General features: G+C 35.0%; 2 protein-coding genes across 2 annotated transcripts; one reads left to right on the top strand and one right to left on the bottom strand.

The window, feature by feature from the left end:
* Positions 1-245: 245 nt before the first annotated feature.
* c6h11orf24 (chromosome 6 C11orf24 homolog) lies at positions 246-9,579 on the bottom strand. The gene is made up of 5 exons (XM_055192991.2): positions 9,350-9,579; positions 8,887-8,931; positions 7,472-7,666; positions 3,256-3,384; positions 246-1,694 (listed from the first exon to the last, which is right to left on the bottom strand). The coding sequence occupies exons 3-5, from the start codon at positions 7,635-7,637 to the stop codon at positions 892-894; spliced, it is 1,098 nt and encodes a 365-aa protein (XP_055048966.2). The 5' UTR covers positions 7,638-7,666; positions 8,887-8,931; positions 9,350-9,579; the 3' UTR covers positions 246-891.
* A 1,257-nt stretch (positions 9,580-10,836) lies between these two features.
* Positions 10,837-18,984, top strand: ap3s2 (adaptor related protein complex 3 subunit sigma 2). Its single transcript, XM_073868548.1, has 6 exons — positions 10,837-11,001; positions 11,518-11,609; positions 11,875-11,986; positions 12,917-12,988; positions 16,292-16,397; positions 18,490-18,984. The coding sequence occupies exons 1-6, from the start codon at positions 10,933-10,935 to the stop codon at positions 18,615-18,617; spliced, it is 579 nt and encodes a 192-aa protein (XP_073724649.1). The 5' UTR covers positions 10,837-10,932; the 3' UTR covers positions 18,618-18,984.
* Positions 18,985-24,860: the final 5,876 nt, after the last annotated feature.

Raw genomic sequence — 24,860 nt, forward strand, 5'->3', positions numbered from 1 at the left:
AACGTTGATGTGTTTGGTCACTTCTAACTTTATCTCTAAATGGTACAATTGAATGAATGGGGCTAAGCTAAATGCTATCGAAGCGTCGCAGCGCGCTCCAGCACTTACGTGCACGCACACAGATGATAGAGGGATGTATCAACAGTTCTAAGTTAAGGTAATAACATATTTTAATATTGAAAATGAGTAGACTATTCCTTTTAAGTAAATATCTGGTACAGGCCATAATAAAACACAATAATGGCTTTTTTAGCAAATTATCTTTTTATTATTAATATATCTTTATACAGTGCTGCTATTAAGACTTACAAAATCCATTTGGCACATATGAAATGATCATTCCTTATGCATTCCTCGGGTCTCATACAGTAATAACCTTTACTTCGTTCCAGACATCAAATACACAATGGCTAAATTATTCCCTTGGCTTGACAATGTGCTTCTGTGCCACAATTCCCAATTTGGCATTTGTTCCTCACACAAGAAAAGACAATAATTCCTAAATGAATTGAATTTACCCACACCATTTGGACCAACGTAAAAAAAAAGACAAGTTTTGCAGCAAATATTCTTTAGCTGCGTATAAACACTGGACATAACAGACATTTACAAACAAAATTTCCAAATATTGCACTATGAATTCCTGTGTAATGACATTCGTTAAGGGTTAAAGTAATACTAAGGCTTCACCCCACACGGCCCAAAATACGAGGAAGCTAAATCTGCATAGAAAGAAACACAAACGCCAACTCACTCAATACATTTTGTATTCAAGCACCTGCTGGATTTCCCAAAGTGGATGGGCTTTTGAAATGTAAGTGCTACCATTTTAAACATGAGTAGCAGTACCATGCTACCAAATCCCATAACGAAAAGTCCAAATCTCTGAAATCAGACCCCCGAATCGGAGTACATTCCGTTAATAAGATAGTCGACCTGAGTGTAATCCTTTCGCTTGTAGCTCTCATAGGCTTGTTTGAGGAACAACGCCACTGCGACCACAAAGAACAGAAGGCCAAACAGAAGCACGGCCAGAAGAGAGCTGGTGTTCAACAGGTGAACGGACAGAGGGTCACCGGCCACCTCCACCTTGGTCCGGTCTGTCCTACCTTGGGCCCCATCGGAAATGTTCTTAGGCGTTGTGGGTGGGCTTCTTGAGGTTTTTGGTGTGGTTGGCGATGGCTTTGTGGATGTTGGTACCGGAGTAGTTTGGACTGGCTTGGGGGAAGTCATGAGTGGAGTTGCTTTAGGCACTAATGGTGTGATGCTGGCGGACTTTTTGGGTTCTGATGGTGTCGTGGGTTGGTGTGTTGTAGCATTTGTGGTTGTGATGACAGTTGTTGTTGTTGTTGTGCTGGTAGCTGTTGCGTTTGACGTGATCGTTGTTGTGGTTGTAGCAGTGGATGTTGCAGGTAGCGTTGTTGGTGTTGCAGGTAGCGTCGTTGGAGAAACAATTCCTGATTCATGAACTTGCGTTAAATGAGTTGTCTGCACTTGGTTGGGCACTACAGTTGAAGATGCGGGCGGTTTTGTAGGAGTGGAAGAATTGGACGCAGAGATGTTAGTTACTTTAGGTATTGATTGTTGTGTGACATTTGGAGGATTGTCTTGAGATGGCAAGGAAGCAGTGGGTCCCGAGGAATTATGGGGAGGTGCAGATCCACTTATCTTGTTTTGGCCCACATGGACAGACTCTGCAAATTTAAAGTACATATGGTGAGATCAAGTAAACCGTTCCTCAGACATATAGGGGCAGTTTCCCAGACAGGGATTAGACTAGTCCTAGACTAAAATAAATGTAAGAGCTGTTCAAACTGAAAACAACTTGCACACATATCTTAAAATACATCAGTGCCCTTTGTTTTGCCTCAAAATGCACACCAGTAATGTTTTTAGTAAGGCATGTTTGTTTAAACTAGCTATATTTCCAAATTAAACTAAGGCCTAGTCCTGGTTTAAGCTAATTTCTGTTCGGGAAACCACCCCTTAATAAATAAATGTGCACCTGTCTGTGAAATCCATGTTAATCTAATTATGAGATTAGGAGCATCAAAGTTCAAATTGATTTCAATCTTTGACATGACTTTACTAAGTTAATATTTAAGATATCAAGGTTATATTTTCACAGAACGTTCTTTACATTATGTAGGATGATAACAGTATATCACAAAAACACTGCAATTTGTTGTATTAAAATGTAATATCAAGTTTAGACTCGCTGACCTGCTGATTTCAAAAACCCAAATACTAATCTCCATGTCCCTGAATTCACTCTGCATGCATGAGGTAATGTAATGCATGAAATAAAAGAGACAAATAGGGGCGAAGGTTACAGAACGAAAATGAATCATAAACACAGGGATAAAAATAGGACTGTTGAAAACAAACAAATGGGTGATTCTCGCAAAATTAGACTTATGAGGTGTCATGAAACATTTTGATAAAAAAAGTAAAAGCAAAGTAAGAGTTTCAAAATAAGAAGTATACTGTTACAAACATCTCTTTGTGTACTATTTTGCACATGATTTCAATTGACGTCCTGCAAACCAATTTTTTTCCACATTTAAGGGGAAAACTTTCATTACCGCAATGTGTCCATGACTGGATTTGGGTTCTTTGACATGGAAATATTTATAATTTAAAAAAATCGAAAAAATAATCAGTGCATGTTATACTAATAACATTTACAGTAAAGAAACATGTGGTATTTAGTGATCATTGGTAAATGTAGAGACAATAATAAGGAATATAAATGTGTCCAAGACCAATGTTCTCATCCTCCGCAACAATTTTCAATCATTGTTTAAGCACTCAAGTTACTAACATTAAAAAAAAAATGTTGAAAGGGACATAATTGATTGTGACACTCAAAATGGCTACCAGGTATGCAGTTCTTATTTTTTCTCTAGATAAAAGTTGAAATTTTGTTTGTCATAGTACCTAGACACCTTTTTAGTTCTCATTACCGAAACATGAGTTTGTAAATGCATATATTTAATGTAATATCATGTTGCGGTAATGATATTTTTTGATAATGATCATTTAAATAATTCTATAGGAAATATTTTTAAATCCTCTAAAAATAATGGTTATAGTAAGTTCAGACCTTAATCTTATATGTGCAAAAAAATTGGCTTCAATGGCTTTTTTAAAAAATCTGATGCTGGACACCTTCTAAGTCTGGATTTCGTGAGAATCACCCAATTTTAGGATGGTCATGCCAAAGAAAGGTATGGTGGCCATATTCACACCTACCTTGGTAAGCTAACAGGTCTGGAACATTTGTAATGTTTTCACAGGACTGGGCAGGTGGGCAGTAGATCAGAAAGCAAAGTTGTTTTTCTCCATAAATTAAAGCCTTCGTACAAGTTTCATTTTGAGGACCTGAAAATAAAGAAGAAATCGGTCAACAAAGTCCAGAACCACATAATGCTCCCTAAAGATGTGTGTTTACTTGCAAGTCATCCAGTCATTTTAGATTGTGGCTTTGTTGAAACCAAAAAGATTTGCTGCCCCCCACTATCATCCAAAGCTTGCATTGGTAGTAACATACAAGGCTTAGACTAAAACCTTAAAATAACTTATATGTGCCATTTATTTGTCTCAAGATGCACACCAGTAACATCTTTTTCCAAGACATGTTTATAAAAGATGCTTAGACATCTTAATTTAACTAAGGCCTAGTCCTGGCTTTAGTTAAGCCTCGTCTGTAAAACCAGTCCATAATCTTTTATTTTTGGTTATTCAGTCCAACACCTTCCCACCTCCCATCAAATTTTCCCAACTCGTAAACTCCCAAACCCATAAAACACGGACAATGTGTGCTACCAGAAACGTGAAATTTAAGAGGACAACTAATCCAAACTATTTAATGAAGTTTATAAAGAGTATTTTACAAAGAGCGAAATAAAAACAAGCGGTACAATCTGTGCATCATCAACCCGAGTTGTTTTTATTGGGACAGAGATGTTCCCCGAATGCATGTTACTGGATGTCGAAATGCTTATCCTGAGTTGGAGAACGAGCTGCATCTGGGAAGAAAAACAGACCTTGCCGCACTTCCCTTTGATCGTCTCCCAACAGCCCTTACTGGACACCTTGGGCTCAACATCCGTTTTCACGCACCCTGTTTTTGCCTATTCCCACTTCCCCTGATTACTTGACCAGGTGGCTGCGGCACGACGGGACCCGTTGACGGGAATCCGGGGTTGCGTGTTTGCACTGGAGCTGTGGAATGCTCCCAAATGCTTTTTTGGATGGATTCGGCCAACAACCAAGCGTTTATTTAGCATTTTAAAGCTTCAGGTGAATCAACATTTAACCGCTCTGAAGTGAAAATGTCGGATGAATCATCTCTTGGTCGGCGTCGACATGCGAAATGAAAAGGCCAGCTGGGTCGGTCTGCATGGATTTTTTGCATTAAACTTTTCCCCAGCTGTTTAAAGTCATTTCTTAGAGACTGAGACCAAAAACATACTCTATGCAAGTACGTAACGCAATGCCCTGAGAGTTGAATCAAGTCAGACCTTGTTATAAGTACAGTAAGTTTATAGCCAGCAACCTGTCTAACAACACATCTGGTCAAAAGGCGCAGGTATTTCAAGGTAACCCTATCGCGCCATATGTACTGAGGTCACTGTAATGCAAGAATGCACGCTGAATATGTACAATAGGTTTGCACGCAAAGCATTAACGTCTGCACTTGTGTACTAGCGTGGTAGTGCGCAGGACGTGTAGGCGGCAAACAGAGGCTGGTGTGAAACCGTAGAGGGCCTGGCCTAATTCCCGCCCCCCTCTGCAGTCGCCACAGGTCCCCCTATAGTGTGTTTGGTCTTTGACATGCCAAAAACACACCGTTCCCTGGGCTGGAATGTGGAATGCTTATGTATTTATAGCTCCTATCATTCCAAACATTTCAGACTTCCAGATGGCAGTGGCGATTCTGACCTTGCTTTCGATCTCCGTACCGTCAATGCGACAGTGCAGCCAGCCGAACGGAAATTCAATACAGAGTGCGTACGTGTATCGAGTGGGGGCTGGTGGAAGGCGGATGTGAAGAGGCAGGGCCAACCGCTCTATCCCGAACACAAAGACAACGTGCCCCGGGGTCATTACTGCCGTCTGTGTGCTTGTGAAGGTGCCGAGATAGTCAAGTACAATGTGTGTGGCCAAAGCGAGAAAAAAAGCGATGTGATTAAAAACGAGCGTGTCTTGACGAAGACTGCACGAGGGTCCGGCCCTCAGAAAGAGCGCCTGGCTCGTAAGCAGAACAGCCAGCCCAAGCCGCCCTGTCATCTTAAATGTGAAACACATGGCCCTCTTTGAAAGTACACATCCTTCAAGGGAAAGACGTGATGTATAAGAGAGAAAACAAAACATATGGCTTTACTTTATCGGAAAAATATTATATTCCGCAGGTATAGTGTTTTATCTCCGAAGGTAGCACGCAGATTGTATTTCAATTTTGGAGAGCTCAGAAAGCAAAGACTGCATGAATAACCTTAACCTCTTGAAAATAGAGGATTAGACTGTAGGTTTATTTACGTTTTATTTGTCTCATGTGTTTTTCTGATACTGTACACGCAAACTCTACCTAAGGTAAATCAACAATGGTATTAAATAGACCTAGCAAGTGTCATATTCCTAAAAATCCGTTGTTGTTTAAGAATATATATAAATGGCAATAGCACAAATGGTTTGCAATAACTAAATGGTTTTAACAGTTCTGTATAGTGAAAGTTTAAGGCTGACGCAGCGACTGGTGAGACAAAGAGAGTGATGCTTTCTTTTTCCCAGAAAGAACATGAAATATGTGTGTTGGTTATAAAAATATATCATAAAAAATATATATCATTTAATTTGATTTTATGAACTTAAATCATTATTAGAATTTAAATCATATATTGCATGTTTATGTTTATCACATATTGTGCAGCCCTATTAAAGAATCACATGACCATATCTAAATATTCTAACTATTTAATTAATACTGAAGAAAAATCTAAAGAATATCTTAAAGGAGATATTTAATCATTATTTCAGTGTTGTAGTTGAGTAGAGTCCGAGTCAAGACCAACACCAGAGATCAAGGGTCGAGTCAGAGTCAAGACCAAGTCTAAATAAAGCTGGATGTGTCTTGACTCTGACTCGACCTCTAGTCTTGGTCTTGACTCGGAATGGATACTCGATCTCTGGTCTTGGTCTTGACTCTGGCTGGACACTCGATCTCTGGTCTTGGTCTTGACTTGGACACTCGATCTCTGGTCTTGACTCGGACTGGACACTCAATCTCTGGTCTTGGTCTTGACTCGGACTGGACACTCAATCTCTGGTCTTGACTCGGACTGGACAATCGATCTCTGGTCTTGACTCGGACTGGACACTCGATCTCTGGTCTTAGTCTTGACTCGGACTGGACACTCGATCTCTGGTCTTGACTCGGACTGGACACACGATCTCTGGTCTTCTTGACTCGGACTCGACACATCATCTCTGGTCTTGGTCTTGACTCGAGACTGGGTCAAGACCAGAGATCGAATGTCCAGTCCGAGTCAAGACCAAGACCAGAGTTCGAGTGTCCAGCCGAGTCAAGACCAAGACCAGAGATCAAGTGTTGAGTCTGGTCTTGGTACTCGACACACTCGATCTCTGGCCTTGGTCTTGACTTGGACTGGACACTCGATCTCTGGTCTTGGTCTTGACTCGGACTGGACACTCGATCTCTGGTCTTGGTCTTGACTCTGACTCGACCTCTGGTCTTGACTTGATACTTGACGTACTCAATCTCTGGTCTGGTTTTGAAATGGACTCGACACTTGATCTCTGGTCTTGACTCAGACCGACACTTGATCTCTAGTCTTGACTCAATTCTCGATCTCTGTTCTTGACTTGATACTTGACAGACTCGATCTCTGGTCTTGACTCGACACACAATCTCTAGTATTAGACTAGACTCGGACTCGACACTCAATCTTTGGTCTTGGCCTTGACTCAACCTCTGGTCTCGACTCAGATTCAACACTCAATCTCTGGTCTTGGTTTTGACTCGGACTTGACATCTAGTATTGGACTTGACTCGGACTCAACACTCAATCTCTGGTCTTGGCTTTGACTCGACACTCAAACTCTAGTTTTGACTCGGACTCAACACTTGATCTCTGGTCTCTGTCCTGAATCGGACTCCACACTTGATCTCTGGTCTTGACTCAATACTCGATCTTTGGTCTTGGTCTAGACTCGACACACAATCTCTAGTATTACACTTGACTCGGACTCAACAGTCAATCTTTGGTCTTGGCCTTGACTCAACCTCTGGTCTCAACTCAGACTCAACACTTGATCTCTGGTCTTGGCTTTGACTCAAACTCGACACTCAAAATCTAGACTTGACCCAGACTCAACTACAACACTGCTGCTTTACATCAAACAATCTACCAAAAGTATACATAAGATGCACAATATAGCTACTTACACAATTTCAGTTCACACTTCCCTACGTCTTGCAGAGTCTTATTTAACACTATCCGGAAACCGTTATCCAAATGGATGGATGCACATGGAAGCACAAGGAACACCAGGATGGGTAGCAATACCAGGATGGGGTGGGTGGCCATGATCACATGTGTGGCTGGGATCATATAGTGAGAGAGGGTCACATCCCCAACAGCTGTGGAACACAAAAATGCAATGATTTTGAGAAATAAATAAAACTAAGTTAGCGTAACATTTTAAAATTACATTATATAATACACATCTATAAGAATAATACACTAATATAAGAATAAGTAGTTAGACCTACAATATATTTAAAAGCTGTAAGATGAGATAACAAATTGAATCCTGAAAAATAAATTTTATAAAACAGGGCTCAACATAAAGGACTGCCCGGTGGCCCGGGGCAAGCGTAAAAGACGTTCGGGCAAGTAAAAAGTATTGTCACTTGCCCGATTGGGCCAGTGCTTCACCCTCAGTCACTAAAATATATTTTCATCAATGTATATTATTTTACATCTTGGAAGCAGACATTTACTTGGGTAAAAAAACACAACGAAGAAACAATGCAATATTCTGCAAAATTTGCTGTCAGTTTACATCTAAAGCAGAAAAGTTGGGAGCCTTTTTTTGTTGGAACATGTCTGTTGTATGTATACCTTTATATTTGACTTTGAATTATTATTTTTAAATATGTGACACTGACATTTTTTTTTTATTGGGGCCAGTGAAAATTTTGCCAGGGCAAGTGAAAATTTGAACCACTGGCCCGACCGGGCCAGTATAAAAAATTATTTGCGTTGAGTCCTGTAAAATGACAAATTTAAGAAGCAACCAGCTCTGACTATTCAGATAAGTTGCAGAACATGTGTATATAAACACATATACATATATTATTCATATTTATATGTTATTTATGTATATAAACAGGTCATAATGTTCTACAATGACCTGAATGAGTAAAAGCCATTACAGACTAAACTCAAGACTGACTCAATTACGCCATCTAGTTTACATTCCAGGACACTACAAGGAAAGTGGGATTTTGGTTTTGGTTCCTGGAATTCCAATGCATTCATATCGAATGAAATTAGAGGACCTGCAACAAATTAATATTCACAAAGCTAACTTGAGATTATGCCTACAATTTTTTTGACATTTGTAAGTTATTTACAAGCACTAACCACCATTTTAAGCTTGGCTCAAGTTATGCTGGTAATAAGGAAGTTTGAAGAGTGAAATTGGCTTTGGGTGTAGCACATAAATCCCTGCCACACCCCTTTAAACAACCATTTGGTAACTACAGTGAGGGCACTGAAGCGCTCACTAAACACGTTCCAGGATCTGCAGATCATATGACTTTCATCCAAGTTTGAACAAAGGATGTAAACTTACTCAAAAGCGAAGCAGATTATTCACGGATGATTCCTCTTGAAAGAGCTGGAGTAACACAGAATGAAATAAAATCAATTTTGTAGCAATAAAAAGATGATAAAATCACATATAAATCATAAGCAAACAGTTTTGCATACCAAATAAAAAATTAAAGGGTTATTTATGTCAGACATGGACTGTTATTTTTTTAATGGGTTTATTATTAACTCTATAATGACAATTTTAGTTATTATTAAAGCTATTTAGGTCAATTATGTTGCTTACAATGGAACACGTGTCTGATAATCACAGATAATCTCACAATCAGAGAATAAACCTCTTGTACTCTTAAACTTATTAACACATAAAATATAATCACCATATAAAGATTTTAACTTAAAAAATAAGTCAAATAGTTTTCACAAATACTACACATGATTCTTCTAAGGATACTTACTGTTTATTTTCACAATGGCAAACTTACCATAAATGCAAACAGCAACGTCAGAAACAGTTATTTTCTTCACAGCAGCACGTCAAACAGTCTCTTTACTGCAGTTTTTTGCACTCCTCATGAAGCGTACGTTTAATGTCACTCCTCTGACAGATGTTTTATATTTTATTTCGGGCTGTTTATGTAAGTAGCGGGTCTCTGACACGACACGACGGTGATGCGACAGGACGAGATGCAGGACTTCCGGGTCGCTAAAATAGCAGTACGAAAGGATGTTAAAATAAAAGTCATCAGGTAGTTTATGCTCATTAATGTATGCGAATAACTTCGTACACCTGTTTACAGTTAAAACATTAGAAAAAAAGTTTACTTTAAAATAAAAATTTAAATTAATGCTTGCAATGCTTTACATACCATTTAAGTAGGATGACCAATAAAAAATTAGATAAATAAACAAACCCATGAAGGATTTTCTGAAATAAAAAATAATTTATTTAATTTAATCTGAATAATCACTTTTAATGAATTCGTTGCATTTTTAATAAGGTAATGTGATGCATTCCTAGTATGTTGACAGTGTGAAATGACACACTTGTGCCTCCTCAACTAAACACATCAGACCCTGCATCCCAAATCGCATACCACATTAAATATTAGTCAAAATTATATTTAGTATGTTCTGTCTCTTTTAATCCACTCGTCATGTCTATCTCTTATAACAAAAACAGTCCATACTTTTAGGAGTGTTTGGTATGGTTTTATTTATTTGTTGTCCAGCCATAGAATATAGTATTGTATCCCATATGGCAAAGAAATACATTTCTCTGGACAGAAAAATATTTTAAATACGTGCTAAAGTTACTAATACAAGTTAATTTTGTAAAGTGTATTTTTGAAGTTGAAAATATATTTAATTTTAACTTTTTTAAAACTGCTATGTTTATTAGTACGGTAATATAAGTTTTTCCTCCAATGCGACGTGTATTTTCCTTAGATTTAAATATGGAGAGCTAAATATATTTTAATTCTTTAAAATGTATTTATTTTTTAAATATATTTTAAAATATACGAAAAATGGCCAAAAATATATAGGTGAAAAATATATTTTTGTAAACATATTCCAAAATATATTTCAACAAATATATTTTTGGCCCTTTTTTGTATATTTAAAAATATATATTTTTTTGCCGTATGGGATATAGTACAGTGACATAGCAATTATACACCTGCACATACTAAACTGACCACAATGTAGTTACAGAAAACCCCTGCAGGCAGTGTTTGTCTTTCAAATAGAAAGTAATTTATTTAATACATTTAATAAATGTAATTTTAGCTAAATTCGTAGCGAGGAAACAAAACAATTACAAATAAAAATGTTGTGCCTTAAAAGCACTGTAAGTCTCTTTTGATAAAACCATCAAGCAAATGTATAAGTTAAGTGTATATTTTACATGATTAGATTTTACAGTTTAAAGACTTTTATAATGAAAAATCTTAAGGCACGTGACATAGAAGTAGCGGATGTCGTTTCTCATTGACGAGGAAGAGGCTTTGCTGAAAATAAATCAGTTATATTTAACTGGCAGCATAACATATAAACAAAAAGAAGAATGATAAAGGCCATCCTCATTTTTAACAATCATGGGAAACCCAGGCTCATCAGATTCTACCAATATTTTGTAAGATCGCCTCAAGAAAAGACACTTAAACTTCATCATGTTTTGCTATCGGAGCAGATCAGCTGCATATCAGCTGATGTGCTGTTGTAACTTCATTAAACGTTTATAGCTTAACTGTTACTATGTACACAGTATTATCTTTGCACGTTTCTACATAATCATGTAAACAAGAAGCCTGTCAGTGTCCTATAATGCTATTCGGCTTCTAAAGGCCACTACACACTGGTCAGACAGACTCCAACAGACTCCAACAGACGCGTCTGTTGGACTCTGTCTGACCAGTGTGAAACCCCTGTTGGCAGTTGTTGGATCAAAGTCAATGAGACTTTAGAATGTGGTTGTCTGTTGGTGTCTGTTGGGTCTGTTGGTGTCTGTTGGAGTTGGTAGTTGTCTGACCAGTGTGAACTGGCCTTAATGTGTAACTTATTATTATAAGATTCATTTTCAAATAAATGTTACCCAGTGCTAATCTGTAGAGAAAAACAACAACATTTTAGTCAATTTATAATCTTTCAGGCAGAGGACATGCAGCAACAGATCATCAGGGAGACTTTTCATCTGGTGTCCAAAAGAGATGATAATGTCTGCAATTTTCTGGAGGGTGGAAGGTAAAGTCATATACGACCCCGTAGTGTGATTTTTACTGTTTTCTGCATAAAAATATCCTGCATAATATAAAGAACATTCTGTGAAAATAACCTTGATTTCTTTAATATTGACACTAAGGTCATGTCAAAGATTCAAATCCGTGTGAAATCATGTAATCTCAGAATTAGATTGAGATTTTATGTTCTGATTTTATATTTTTTAAGTATCCAGGATCTTATAAAGCACTTTTTATTGTGGTATTGAAGTTTTTCTCCCCTATTTTAGTTTGATCGGAGGCTCAGACTACAAGCTGATCTACAGACACTACGCCACACTGTATTTTGTATTTTGTGTGGACTCATCAGAGAGTGAGCTGGGGATTTTAGATCTCATACAGGTACACATACCACCATACTATTATTCATTCTGTATCACTCATTTACAGACACATAGTAGTGTAGTATAGTGTACATTTTTATCTTCTATTCTCTTAAACACGTACCCGGAGGTTGAACATGATTTTGGAAGTCTACAAACAGCCCTTTTCTCTGTCAAATAGGCACCAAATTGTAAATGTATGTTACATTTTGACTACAAATATGATGCACTTTCAATAAAGATGAATGTATCTACGGGTGAAATGCTCCTTTAAACATTTTAGCTTTTATGATGTATTCATTACTTTGTTTGGCGTACTGTGTAAATATGGTAAATTAATGATTTTTCCTCAGTGGCATTGTCATGTGATATTACATTTACATTTATGCATTTGTCAGATGCTTTTACGCAAAGTGTCTTACAGTGCATTCAAGATATACTTTTTATCAGTATGTGTGTTTCCTGGGAATCAAATCTGTGATCTTTGTGTAGCTAGTGCAATGTTTACCAATCTATTAAATTTAATAATCGCTGTACTATAATAGCTAAATGGAAATGTGCTTTTTCTGTGATTCCAGTGTTTCCCACAGGATTTTAAGGAGACTGTGGTGCTGATGACGTCACCCGCTAATTAGCATATATGTGACGTCATCATGTCGTGTTTGCATTTGATCTAGTGTTGGCAATGGCACCTGAAATATGTTTCACTTCTATTCTTTGATCTGTATCTGTATTTGATCTGTATTATATATCAAATTATATTTAAGCTGAATTAAGCTGTTTTAAATAGTGAAATAAAAATGTAAATGGCAATCATAAAAATTCTATTTGTGGGGGCCAGTGTTGATTCTGTGGTGGGCCACCACAAATAAATCAATGTATGGGAAACACTGGATTCTGTTTAGCCTTTAAAAGGTTAATTTTATCCTGTTCAATTTCTCATTCGCAGGTCTTTGTAGAAACCCTGGACAAATGCTTTGAAAATGTTTGTGAGCTGGACTTAATCTTTCACATGGATAAGGTCAGATTTCCCATCATACCCATTTACCAAATGTTAAAGGGACAACATGTAGGATATCACCAGTAGGGGTCGCATTTTCAAAACAATAACAAAGGGGAAGCTTAAAGGAAAACACCACCGTTTTTCAATATTTTATTATGTTCTTACATTAACTTAGACTAATTAATACATACCTATCTTTATTCAATGCGTCCACTTAATCTTAGTACAGCGCGTCTTGAATGTGTTCGCATTTAGCCTAGCCCCATTCATTCCTTAGGATCCAAACAGGGATGAATTTAGAAGCCACCAAACCACTGATCTGTATAAATGACTGGATTGCACATAGAACGCTAAACTAAAAGCGAAAGGTGAAGCAGTCACAGAGTTTGAGTGGCCATCTTGGTATTCCCAACCGGCAGAGAGCGTCATTGACTTACATTCAAAATCATGATAAATTCACTCGGTTTACAGCGTATTAGTCACACAAGATTACGTTTTAGGATATGTGTACATAAATTAATAGTTACTTCTCATGTTATTTGCAATGTTCATGTTAAAATCAGGCAGGATAAGAGATTTATAGAAAACGTTAAGGTAAGTGTCTGCTGCATTCTGTTGTAATGACACGGGTGTAAATAAAGTTTTATGACATTGAAAGCCTACAAAGTCAGTGTTATTTCTCTGGAAAAAAAACATGCTTTTTATAAGCACAGCGACATCGAAATTCGGTGTTGTTTTTATATTGCTGCATCAAATGTAAGTTTAACCACATTTTAAAACGTTATCTTAACAGTTTCAAAATACGCGTTTACATGGTTAACGCATTTTACTGTACGAACAAAACAATACCGTATAACATAACATAATTACAAAACCAGCAAATTATTGCATTCACATACAGTACGGTACTTAAAGCATGATTATTTATTTCGATTTTAGAATGAACACGTTTGTGATTAATAATACATATGCTGCGTTCTGACCTCTGAGCTGATACTGTTATGAAGATGAATGTATATTAGTACTTCACTGTATAAAAATAAAATATACAACTTTAAATAAATATCTATGTACATGCTTATGACGTTTGCGTTGTAATAATAAACAGTGAGACAGAAAAGTAGTGTTTTATCATTTAAAGGTGCAGTGTGTAATTTTTAGAAGGATCTCTTGACAGAAATGCTAAATAATACACTCTAAAAAACAAACGGTGCTATATAGCACCAAAACAGTTGCTTTGGATCGTAACGATAGAAGAACCATTTTTAGTGCCATATAGCACCGGTGAAGAACCAGTGAAGCACCAGTGAAGCACCAGTGAAGCACCTGTGTAGAACCATATAGTGCTATGTAGAACCATATGTGGTGCTATATGGCCCCTATATGGTTCTACACTGGTGCTTCACTGGTGCTTCACTGGTGCTTCACTGGTGCTTCACTGGTTCTTCACCGGTGCTATATGGCACTAAAAATGGTTCTTCTATCGTTACGATCCAAAGCAATTGTTTTGGTGCTATATAGCACCATTTGTTTTTTTAGAGTGTATACAAAACTATATTATCTGGGGTGTTTAAAGACCTTTCATAATAAACCGTTATGTCTTTATTACCTTAGAACGAGACATTTTTATCTACATACAAAGAGGGTCCCCTTACATGGAAGTCACCATTTTGTGCCGCCATTTTTCTACAGAAGCCCTTAACAGATAATTTTTTTTACTAAGTTGTCTCGACGATGAAATGTTTGTCCAGTGGCAGCTTCTCTATGTGTTTCAAAAGCAAGGGGTGAGCAGTGGACTAAGCCGTTGGTTGCAATTCGCAACCTCATCACTAGATGCCGCTAAAATTTACACACTGCACCTTTAAAGCTCACGTAACACACGCTTTTCTGCATTTCTGATGTTAATTTGGAGTACCTATAGAGTAGTATTACATCCTTTATATCTCCGAAGAGTCTTTAGTTTAATCGTATTTATAAAAGAAAGATTAGCTTTACCGAATCTTTCCGATAACGTACGAAAAAATGAAGAAGGAGGAGTTACTACCGCGGGTGGAGCGAGTACGAGTCATGCAACACTATACAACACTTATAACTTATGATTCACTAAATGTTCGTGTCATTTATATAATATGCACGCGCCTATTTCCAACATAAGACAGAAGTCTTACGGGAAAATCCACTGCATCAAACACACACGCAAAACTCCGCTGTTACCCCGGATAATAAACTATATCCATTGTTTCCATAAGGCTGACTTTCTTCTCCTTACATCCAAAAACACACTTCTTCTTTCGTGCCATTGTTGAGTTTTAAAATGAAACAAAGCTGTCGCGTGATGTGAATGTTTGTAAGTTTTAGCGTCTCCCGCTGATTGACGGGTGGGCGGGTTTTCCAGGGGAAGTGCCCATATAAAAAAATGATACGTATAGAAACCCCTGAAACATCAGTTGGAACGTAATAAAAAAAAAAACTTTCCGAAACTTGTGCATTCGGCACAGAAATACTCTGTAACACGTCCAACTGCTTTTTTGACACTTTGCCTACGTTTAGCATGAGGAAACAACTCTATAACTGTGTTAATAAGTCAGAATGCTTGAAATACCATTAAACCCCCCCTTTAAATCTCATAACTCCTATTCATTTAATAGAATGTTTGGGCATACCAATATGGCGGTGCGGTGGCTTCACAACTGTGACGTCATGCACAATCCAATCATTTATATAGATCAGTGCACCAGACATTTCCATGTTTGCCTATGTAAAGACTGTTACATGAGTAGTTACACGAGTAAGTATGGTGGCACAAAATAAAACGTGGCGATTCTTTAAGCGGATAAAAAATTAGAACTATATTGTATGGCGGAAGATTGCAGCACTTCGACCTCTGGCGCAGTAATATTGACGGAAGTTTGAGCGAAAGAGGTGATGATGTCACTGCTCGCCAAGGTCGAAGTGCTGCAAACAAAGACAGAATATTCAGTGATAAAGGGCTTTTGTTTAAATTATGGCACCATTATAAAACTTAATATTGATTGAAGTGTGGTTATCTCACCAGTAATAATATTTTATGAGTGGGCATATTAGGAAGTGCATGAATTTACAGTTAATACACTAGACGATTTTAGCTATATGTTTCAGGTTTGATAAAACACACCCGTGTGTCTTTTAAGGGTTAAGGTTCACTAACGCACAGTTTGAGATGTTTTATTTATCATTTATCCATTAGGTTTCATACCCAGGTATTAATGTTTTTATAGCGATGCAAAAACTAGATTCTGATAGTCTTGAAGGTTTGCTTAAAGTGTTTGGTGAACCTTTCAGGTCCATTACATTCTCCAGGAAGTTGTCATGGGAGGGATGGTGCTGGAAACGAATATGAATGAAATAGTCGCACAGGTGGAGCTGCAAAACAAAATGGAGAAATCAGAGGGTGAGTTCAAATTTACGAAGAGAAACCAGAAGTCACTACACGTTTGGCACAGAGCCTGCGTATGTTTCGAGCACATTTTTTTGTATAACATTTTCTCATCATTAGATCGTATTAAAAATGTCTGGACTTGTTATCAGTGGTTTATGGTCAGTGTGTTCCAGATAATCTTGACAATCAATAACGTTTGAGAACATTAGACATTCTTCTACGTATAAAAGGGTTATAAAAACTCTATAAGGATTAAGGAAATGATAGCTAATACAATACATTGCACATAGCTGATAATGTCTGAGGAAAATTTTGGTAAGAGTTTAGGTTTCATGCCCATACAGTTTAAATAGCAATATCTGAGCAAAATACTAGATTGTTGAAGTTATAAACAATTGACAATCATAATAATACTTTGTTATGTGAGAAATAATGGGTAACTTACAAAATGTATTTTGGGAGTGGATCATAGATCTTTATTTTTCTAATATTTTTAGGCAGAAATTGAATACAAAAAGGGTATCATTCCTCCCTTCAGTTAGAATAGAATAACTTTTGCATAGATTATGATAAAGAAAAAAATCAATCAAAGAATCAAGCAAAACTGTCTGCAGGTTTCATGACCACTCAGGGCCAGAGTTATACACTTTTAAATACAGACTTTAGAAAAAAACCCATCAAAAAGCGCCTTTTTTGTGTTTATTAGAGGACTGACAACACATACAACCATGTTGAGCACTTTCAACAGTGTTTTATGTAATTTCAAAGGGTTTCCTGTAAAATGATACCAAACTTTTGTATGTGCACCTCTGCATGTGGGCATGGGAAGCTTTTGAAATTGGGTAGGCCAAATCCAGGCGGAAATCCCCAAAATAGCCTCAGAGTGTAAGAGGTTAAAATAAATTCATAAAAAAAATTATGAAAACTTTTTTTAAGTTTAATAAGTATAAAAGCTGTCAATGCGGCAGTGCCCTGTACATTTGTACCTAAATGGTGCATATTAGTACTTACTGGTACCTCACAGGTACATTTCTGTACCTAAATGTTGTATATTAAAGCAGTGGTTCTCAAACTTTTTCAGCGTGCGGCCCCCTTTGTGTGCGGCGCATTCCGTTGCGGCCCCCCCAAAGAAAATTTATGACAAAGAACTGTTCTAAAACTCAACTTTTAATTAAACAAAACATATTGAATGATACAAAGTTGTGCTGTTGGTTAGTAGCCTTATTTTTTTTTTAGGTTTTATTCCACAGAATTCATGATAAATTAATTTATTTTATAAAATGTTATAAAGCTGGGGCCCCCCTGGCACCATCTCGCGGCCCCCAGTTTGAGAACCACTGTATTAAAGGAATAGTCTACTCATTTTCAATATTTAAATATGTTATTACCTTAACTAACATTCAATGGTACCATTTAGAGATAAAGTTAGAAGTGACCAAACACATCAACGTTTTTCCTATTTAAGACGAGTAGTTATACGAGCAAGTTTGGTGGTACAAAATAAAACGTAGCGCTTTTTTAAGCGGATTTAAAAGAGGAACTATATTTTATGGCGTAATAGCACTTTTGGGAGTACTTCGACTCGCCTGAAAAGTCCGCTCCCCTTCTCACTCTTATAATGGGAGAGGGAGGGTGTTACTGCGCCGAGTCGAAGTACTCCCAAAAGTGCTATTACGCCATAAAATATAGTTCCTCTTTTAAATCTGCTTAGAAAGCGCTACGTTTTATTTTGTACCACCAAACTTGCTCGTATAACTACTCGTCTTAAATAGGAAAAACGTTGATGTGTTTGGTCACTTCTAACTTTATCTCTAAATGGTACCATTGCATGAATGGGGCTAAGCTAAATGCTATCGAAGCGTCGCAGCGCGCTCCAGCGCTTACGTGCACGCACACAGATGATAGAGGGATGTATCAACAATTCTTAGTTAAGGTAATAACATATTTTAATATTGAAAATGAGTAGACTATTCCTTTAAGAACTTCTATAGGGTCCTGTCCCAGTGACAGCATTTTTATTCAATGTTTGGCCTTTAAACCCCAACTCTGGTATTCTGTACTGAATGTTGTTAATATGGTTGAATATTGTTATTGTTTTTTAAGGGTGGATTGTCTGCAGCACCAGCACGAGCAGTTTCGGCGGTGAAAAACATGAACCTTCCCGAAATACCCCGTAACATCAATATCGGGGACATCAATATAAAAGTGCCCAGTCTTTCCCCCTTTTAAGGCTTAATGTTACTGATCATTGTGTTCTGTGTTGTTATTGGTGGATTCCAACATTCATTGTAATAGATATTGTCTCCCTAATGCCATTTTTGGGCTCACGACTGACAAGACAATGTTGATCTAGGCTCAACAGGTTCTCTTTATTGCAGTTAAGCACACTAAAGGGTTCAATTTATTAATTTCAAACTTTAGTTTACTGACAAAAGATGTTTTGATTGTTTTGTATTTTGTCTGTGATGTAGCAACATTCCATAATACTGATTTATGTGTTAAGATTCATGTCAATAGTCCAACCACTGTTACTGTAAATGTTTGCAATAATTATTTATACTGCATGTTAAATCCATTAAAACGGTGTTTTTGTCAACTTTCAGGTCTTGTTCTAATTTAAAATTCAACATTTTAAAGAGAATGTGGTGGTAACATTAAATAAAGTGATAAATTCATTAACATTAGTTAACAATAAGCCATTTATTTTTACAGCATTTATTCAATATAACTGTTCATTGTTTGTTTGTCTAATATAAACAGATTACTTTTGATAAAAAATAGTAAATGCAAAAATTAACTAAATTAATGCCATAAAAGTGTTGTTCACGGTTACCGTTTATTTAACTAATGTAGTTATTAATAGCGAAACTTATTATAGTGTTATCAATATTTGTGATTTACGGCGTCGTGAGCAATTCATATGATTAAGATGACACGTAACCTCATATAAAAGGTTTAAGCTATATATAGCTACACATGGGTTTGAATAATCAGGTGATGGAGGATGTAATGGTTTCGGATGGAGGGAAAGGCCATATATGGGTTAAGATAACTATTGGGTAATGTATTTTTATGGACTAATGGACAATTTAGAGAGGTTTAATTTCTGCTAGCAGGGGTTTCAAACTTTATGATAGCAGGGACCCCTCACATATGCGAGGGACCCTTTTCCTAAAATGTAATAAACATATTTTGTATAAATGAATATTTAAAGTGTTTTAGATAAATAGTAGTTTTGATATTGTAGAGACATTAAAGGGATAGTTCACTTTAAAATGAAAATTCTGTCATCATTTACTGATCCTCATGTTTTTCTAAACCTGTATGAATTACCATTGACTTCCATAGTAGGAAAAAAATATTTTGGAAGTATTGTGATAAATGATGAAGAAAATATTTAATGGTAATGGTGGTAAGCACACAGTTGACGGTACCCATTAAATTCTATCATTTTTTTTATTCCTACTATGGAAGTCTATGGTCATCTGCTGTGTGTTTTTCATCATTTCTTAAAATATCTTCTTTTGTGTTCATCAGAAAAATTTAATTAATACAGGTTTAGAACAACATGAGGATGAATAAATGATGGCAGAATTTTCATTTTAAAGTGAACTATCCCTTTAAATAGTTTACAAACTTAAATAATTGCTACACATTTTTGTACACATATTTTCTCTTAAAATTCTGTGGACCCCTTAAAACCTTCTGGGGGTCCACAGTAGGAATAAATTATTTATAATTTAATTTAATTATTTGATTTGTTCATCAGTTTGAATTTCTACAGAAATGGAAGTCACCGCTATAGTTTACAGCCCAGCCCTTGGTTTCTTGTTACTGACGTAAGTATTGCATGACTGGATGCATTAATAAAAAAGGAACAGAAAACAATGTTGTGTCATGCTCAGCACTCACATAAAAGTTACTGTTTCATTGTTTGGTGGTGTCTCATTAAGCTCTAAACATCAGAAATAGTTTAGATGGTCATTCCTTCACCTATAAATACAGTAAACTGTATTTAAAAATAGGCATTTTTTTATACTGAGTATATTTTGAATTTATATTTAAAGCTCTTCTGCATTTAATGTACTTTTATGTATGAGAAGCCCATTTACATAAAGAATAATAAATATAAAGAATTTTAATTTCGTACAATTCAACACCACAACTATAACAAAACAAGTTAACAATATTGTTGTCACTTTATCAGCAATATTTTTTCAGCTGATGAACAATAAATCCAATCAAAATCTATTTGAATTTAAAGGGCGTGTGCATTAAAAATTGTCTATGAAGTTTATGAATAATCCTGTAACCCTGGCCAAGGTGGGTACTGGCTCTATACAGCCGACAGAATAAATGCCAGGGAGAGGAACAGTATCAGCAAGTAAAAGGATTGTGCGACAGGTCCTTGGCGGCTAATATCTCAATGGTTATTTCACAAAGCCGCAGAGTCAAAATTTTACGACTTTATTCTCGTTATATATTGACTTTATTCTCAAAATTTTACGACTTTATTCTCGTTATATATTGACTTTATTCTTGAAATTTTACAACTTTATTCTCGTTAAATATTAACTTTATTCTTGAAAATGTACAACTTTATTCTTGTAAATATTGACTTTATTCTTGAAATTGTACAACTTTATTCTCGTAAATATTGACTTTATTCTTGAAATTTTACGACTTTATTCTCGTTATATATTGACTTTATTCTCAACATTTTACGATTTTACTCTCATTAAATAATGACTTTATTCTCGAAATTTTACGATTTTACTCTCGTTAAATAATGACTTTATTCTCAACATTTTATGACTTTATTCTCATTATATAGACTTTATTCTCTAAATTTTACGACTTTATTCTCGTTATATATTAACTTTATTCTTGAAATTTTACAACTTTATTCTCGTTAAATATTGACTTTACTCCTGAAATTTTACAACTTTATTCTCGTAAATATTGACTTTATTCTTGAAATTTTACGACTTTATTCTCGTTATATATTGACTTTATTCTCGAAATTTTACGATTTTACTCTCGTTAAATAATGACTTTATTCTCAACATTTTACGACTTTATTCTCATTATATAGACTTTATTCTCTAAATTTTACGACTTTATTCTCGTTATATATTGACTTTATTCTCAAAATTTTACGACTTTATTCTCGTTATATATTGACTTTATTCTTGAAATTTTACAACTTTATTCTCGTTAAATATTGACTTTATTCTTGAAATTTTACAACTTTGTTCTCGTTAAATATTGACTTTATTCTCAAAATTGTATGACTTTATTCTCATTATATATTAACTTTATTCTCTAAATTTTACGACTTTATTCTCAAAATTTTAAGACTTTATTCTCGTTATATATTGACTTTATTCTCAACATTTTACGATTTTATTCTCATTATATAGACTTTATTCTCTAAATTTTACGACTTTATTCTCGTTAAATATTAACTTCATTCTCAAAATTTTAAGATTTTACTCTCATTAAATAATGACTTTATTCTTAAAATTTTACAATTTTATTGTCGTTATATATTGACTTTATTCTCGAAATTTTACGACTTTATTCTAGTTAAATATTGACTTTATTCTCGAAATTTTACAGCGTTATTCTCGTTATATATAGCCTTTATTCTCTAAATTTTATGACTTTATTCTCGTTAAATATTGATTTTATTCTCGAAATTTTACGACTTTATTCTCGTTATATATATTTACTTTATTTTTGAAATTTTACGATTTTATTCTCGTTAAATAATAACTTTATTCTCTAACTTTTTTTTACTTTGTTCTCGTTAAATATTGACTTTATTCTCGCAATTTTACGACTTTATTCTCATTAAATAATGACTTTATTCTCAAAATTTTACGACTTTGTTCTCGTTATACATTGAACTTTATTCTCAAAATGTACAACTTTATTTTCGTTATATATTCACTTTATTATCGAAATTTATGACTTTATTCTTGTTAAATAATTACTTTATGCTCGAAATTTTACAACTTTATTCTCGTTAAATAATGTTTTTATTCTCGAAATTTTACAACTTTATTCTCGTTATATATTGACTTTATTCTCGAAATTTTATGACTTTATTCTCGTTATATATTGACTTTATTCTCGAAATTGTATGACTTTATTCTCGTTAAATAATGACTTTATTCTCAAAATTTTACGACTTTATTTTTGTTATATAATGACTTTATTCTCAAAATTATATTTATCCTGACTTTTTTCTTTGAGTTTTATGACTTTATTCTGCCATTTTTAATGACTTTAATCTCAAGATGGTTTTATTTCTTATTTTAGCTTGGCCATAATTCATTCTTGGTACTGTTTAACTGCATATGAGCAACATTATTTTTTGAACATCAACTGCATCACCATGAGTTTGCAGCATAATAAAATCTTTATTGCATAAAAATGCAACTTTGAAGCTATAGTAAAAAACTAAGTGATATCATATCTAAAATCTCTAGCTATCTATAAAGATAGGGGTTTATGAAAGGTCATAAGACATCAGATCATACACTTCAAGTCACTCTGCTTTGAATTCTGATCAAGTGACACATAATTTCCTTTCTGATTTTAAGTTTTGTTTTCTTTTTAAATACCAAACGTGTAATGGTGCAAACAACTGACAGACCTAACTGATCTATTTTGTATTATAAATTGTTTCGTATCATCAATGAAAAACCTGTATAGCTCAGTAGCGCAAAATAACATGGGTTTGAACCCAGTGAACACACATACTGATAAAAATGTATACCGTGTCACTTTAAGCATCTGCCAAATGCATAAACATAAACACAAAAAACAACAGAAATGGAAGTCACTGCTGGTTCACCAATTGGCTATTTGGTTTATCACACACAATAAATGGGCACACTGAATAATTTATTGTTTGTAATAAATTATCTTATCATCTTATAAAGGAACAGAAAACAAAGATCCAAAGTTTTTAACATCCAAAATATACGTTTTGTAACAGTCACCGATAACCCAAGGATTTCAAGTGCGTCAGTTTTGCTAATAAAACGTGATAATGTCAAAGCTTTGAGATTATGCAGTGACGTTTAGTTTTTATGAACCCTGGTGATTTTGCTGAACACCTCATACAGTTCATATATAGAGGAAGAAATACAATAAAGGCTAATAACAATACAAGTAAAAAGTCCATTTAAAAAGAGTAAAGAGCTAATGCAATGTTACTGTATTTCTTTCTTGTTTTTTTCTCTCTTCAAATAAATTCAAAAGCAAAATCTTATTATTGCATTCATTTTTTTATTTATTTTTGGAATCATCTGTCGTTCACAGGAAAATATGTTTTTACAAGTAAACTTGCTACTGATCCTGTCCTTTGCCCCTAGTATACAAGTTAAGTTAACTATACCCATGGTAAACCTGGAACTCTTTCACTTATATAAAAAATTATACTTATGTATATATGACATGTTGTGACATTTAGTTATTCTTTAACAGTTATGTTGGCAATTAGGTACCAGTTACACAATGTGTTGTATATTTGCTTTTCGAACATCGTCGTGGTCAGCAAATCCAATCGCTCTTGAATAAGTTTACAACAGCTTTCTCAGTATGACTTGTCATTACAGTAAGAGGATGCGTGATGCAAAAATTATGAAATGACTTTTGCAATACATTTTTGGAGAATAGTTCCCACAAGAACTGATCTAAACACAAAAATCTCCAATCACATTACTGATGGATTGCTGAGCATTGGGCAAAATTATTATTAAACAGATTGTAATCAATAATTCATATCAACTCAAGTTTTTACATTACTTTAAAGGGATAGTTCACCCAAAAAATAAACTTTCCTCTCATCATTTATTCTCAAGATGTTACAAACATGTATACATTTCTTTGTTCTGCTGAACACAAAAGAAGATTTTTTGACCAACCTGTTTTGGGGCACCATTGACTTCCATAGTATTCTATTCTACAATAAAACTCAATGGTGGTCCAAAACAACTTGATTATAAAACATTCCAGTTCAATAAATAAGTAAACAAAGACAATTTTTTTTTTTTTTGTTGAACTATTTCTAAGTTTAACAATTTTAACTTGTTTTTATACAGTATGTTACAGCAAATCATCACTAAACCGTAAAAAGTGAAATGTTGGATCAACTTAAAAAATTACTTTATTTGGTAACTCCAATTTGTTCAACGTAAAATTTTCAAAGTATATATTTAGGTGTACCAAATGAAGACATTTTTTACTTTTGTAGTCGAAATTTGACTTGCAGAGCCGTATGATTAAACTTTTATTATCAAAAGTTTGTACAGTGTGGTTTCAATGAGGTCTTATCACATTTGTTAACTTTTTATATCTCACTGACCGTCCGAGCACCAGAGCAGCTCTTTGTTAATAGATGACTCATAAATTTTGTGGGAGGGGAATCATTCATAACCTCAAATAAAACGTTCTTCA

The sequence above is a fragment of the Misgurnus anguillicaudatus genome, chromosome 6, assembly GCF_027580225.2.
Source record: "Misgurnus anguillicaudatus chromosome 6, ASM2758022v2, whole genome shotgun sequence".
NCBI classification, from domain to species: Eukaryota; Metazoa; Chordata; class Actinopteri; order Cypriniformes; family Cobitidae; genus Misgurnus; species Misgurnus anguillicaudatus.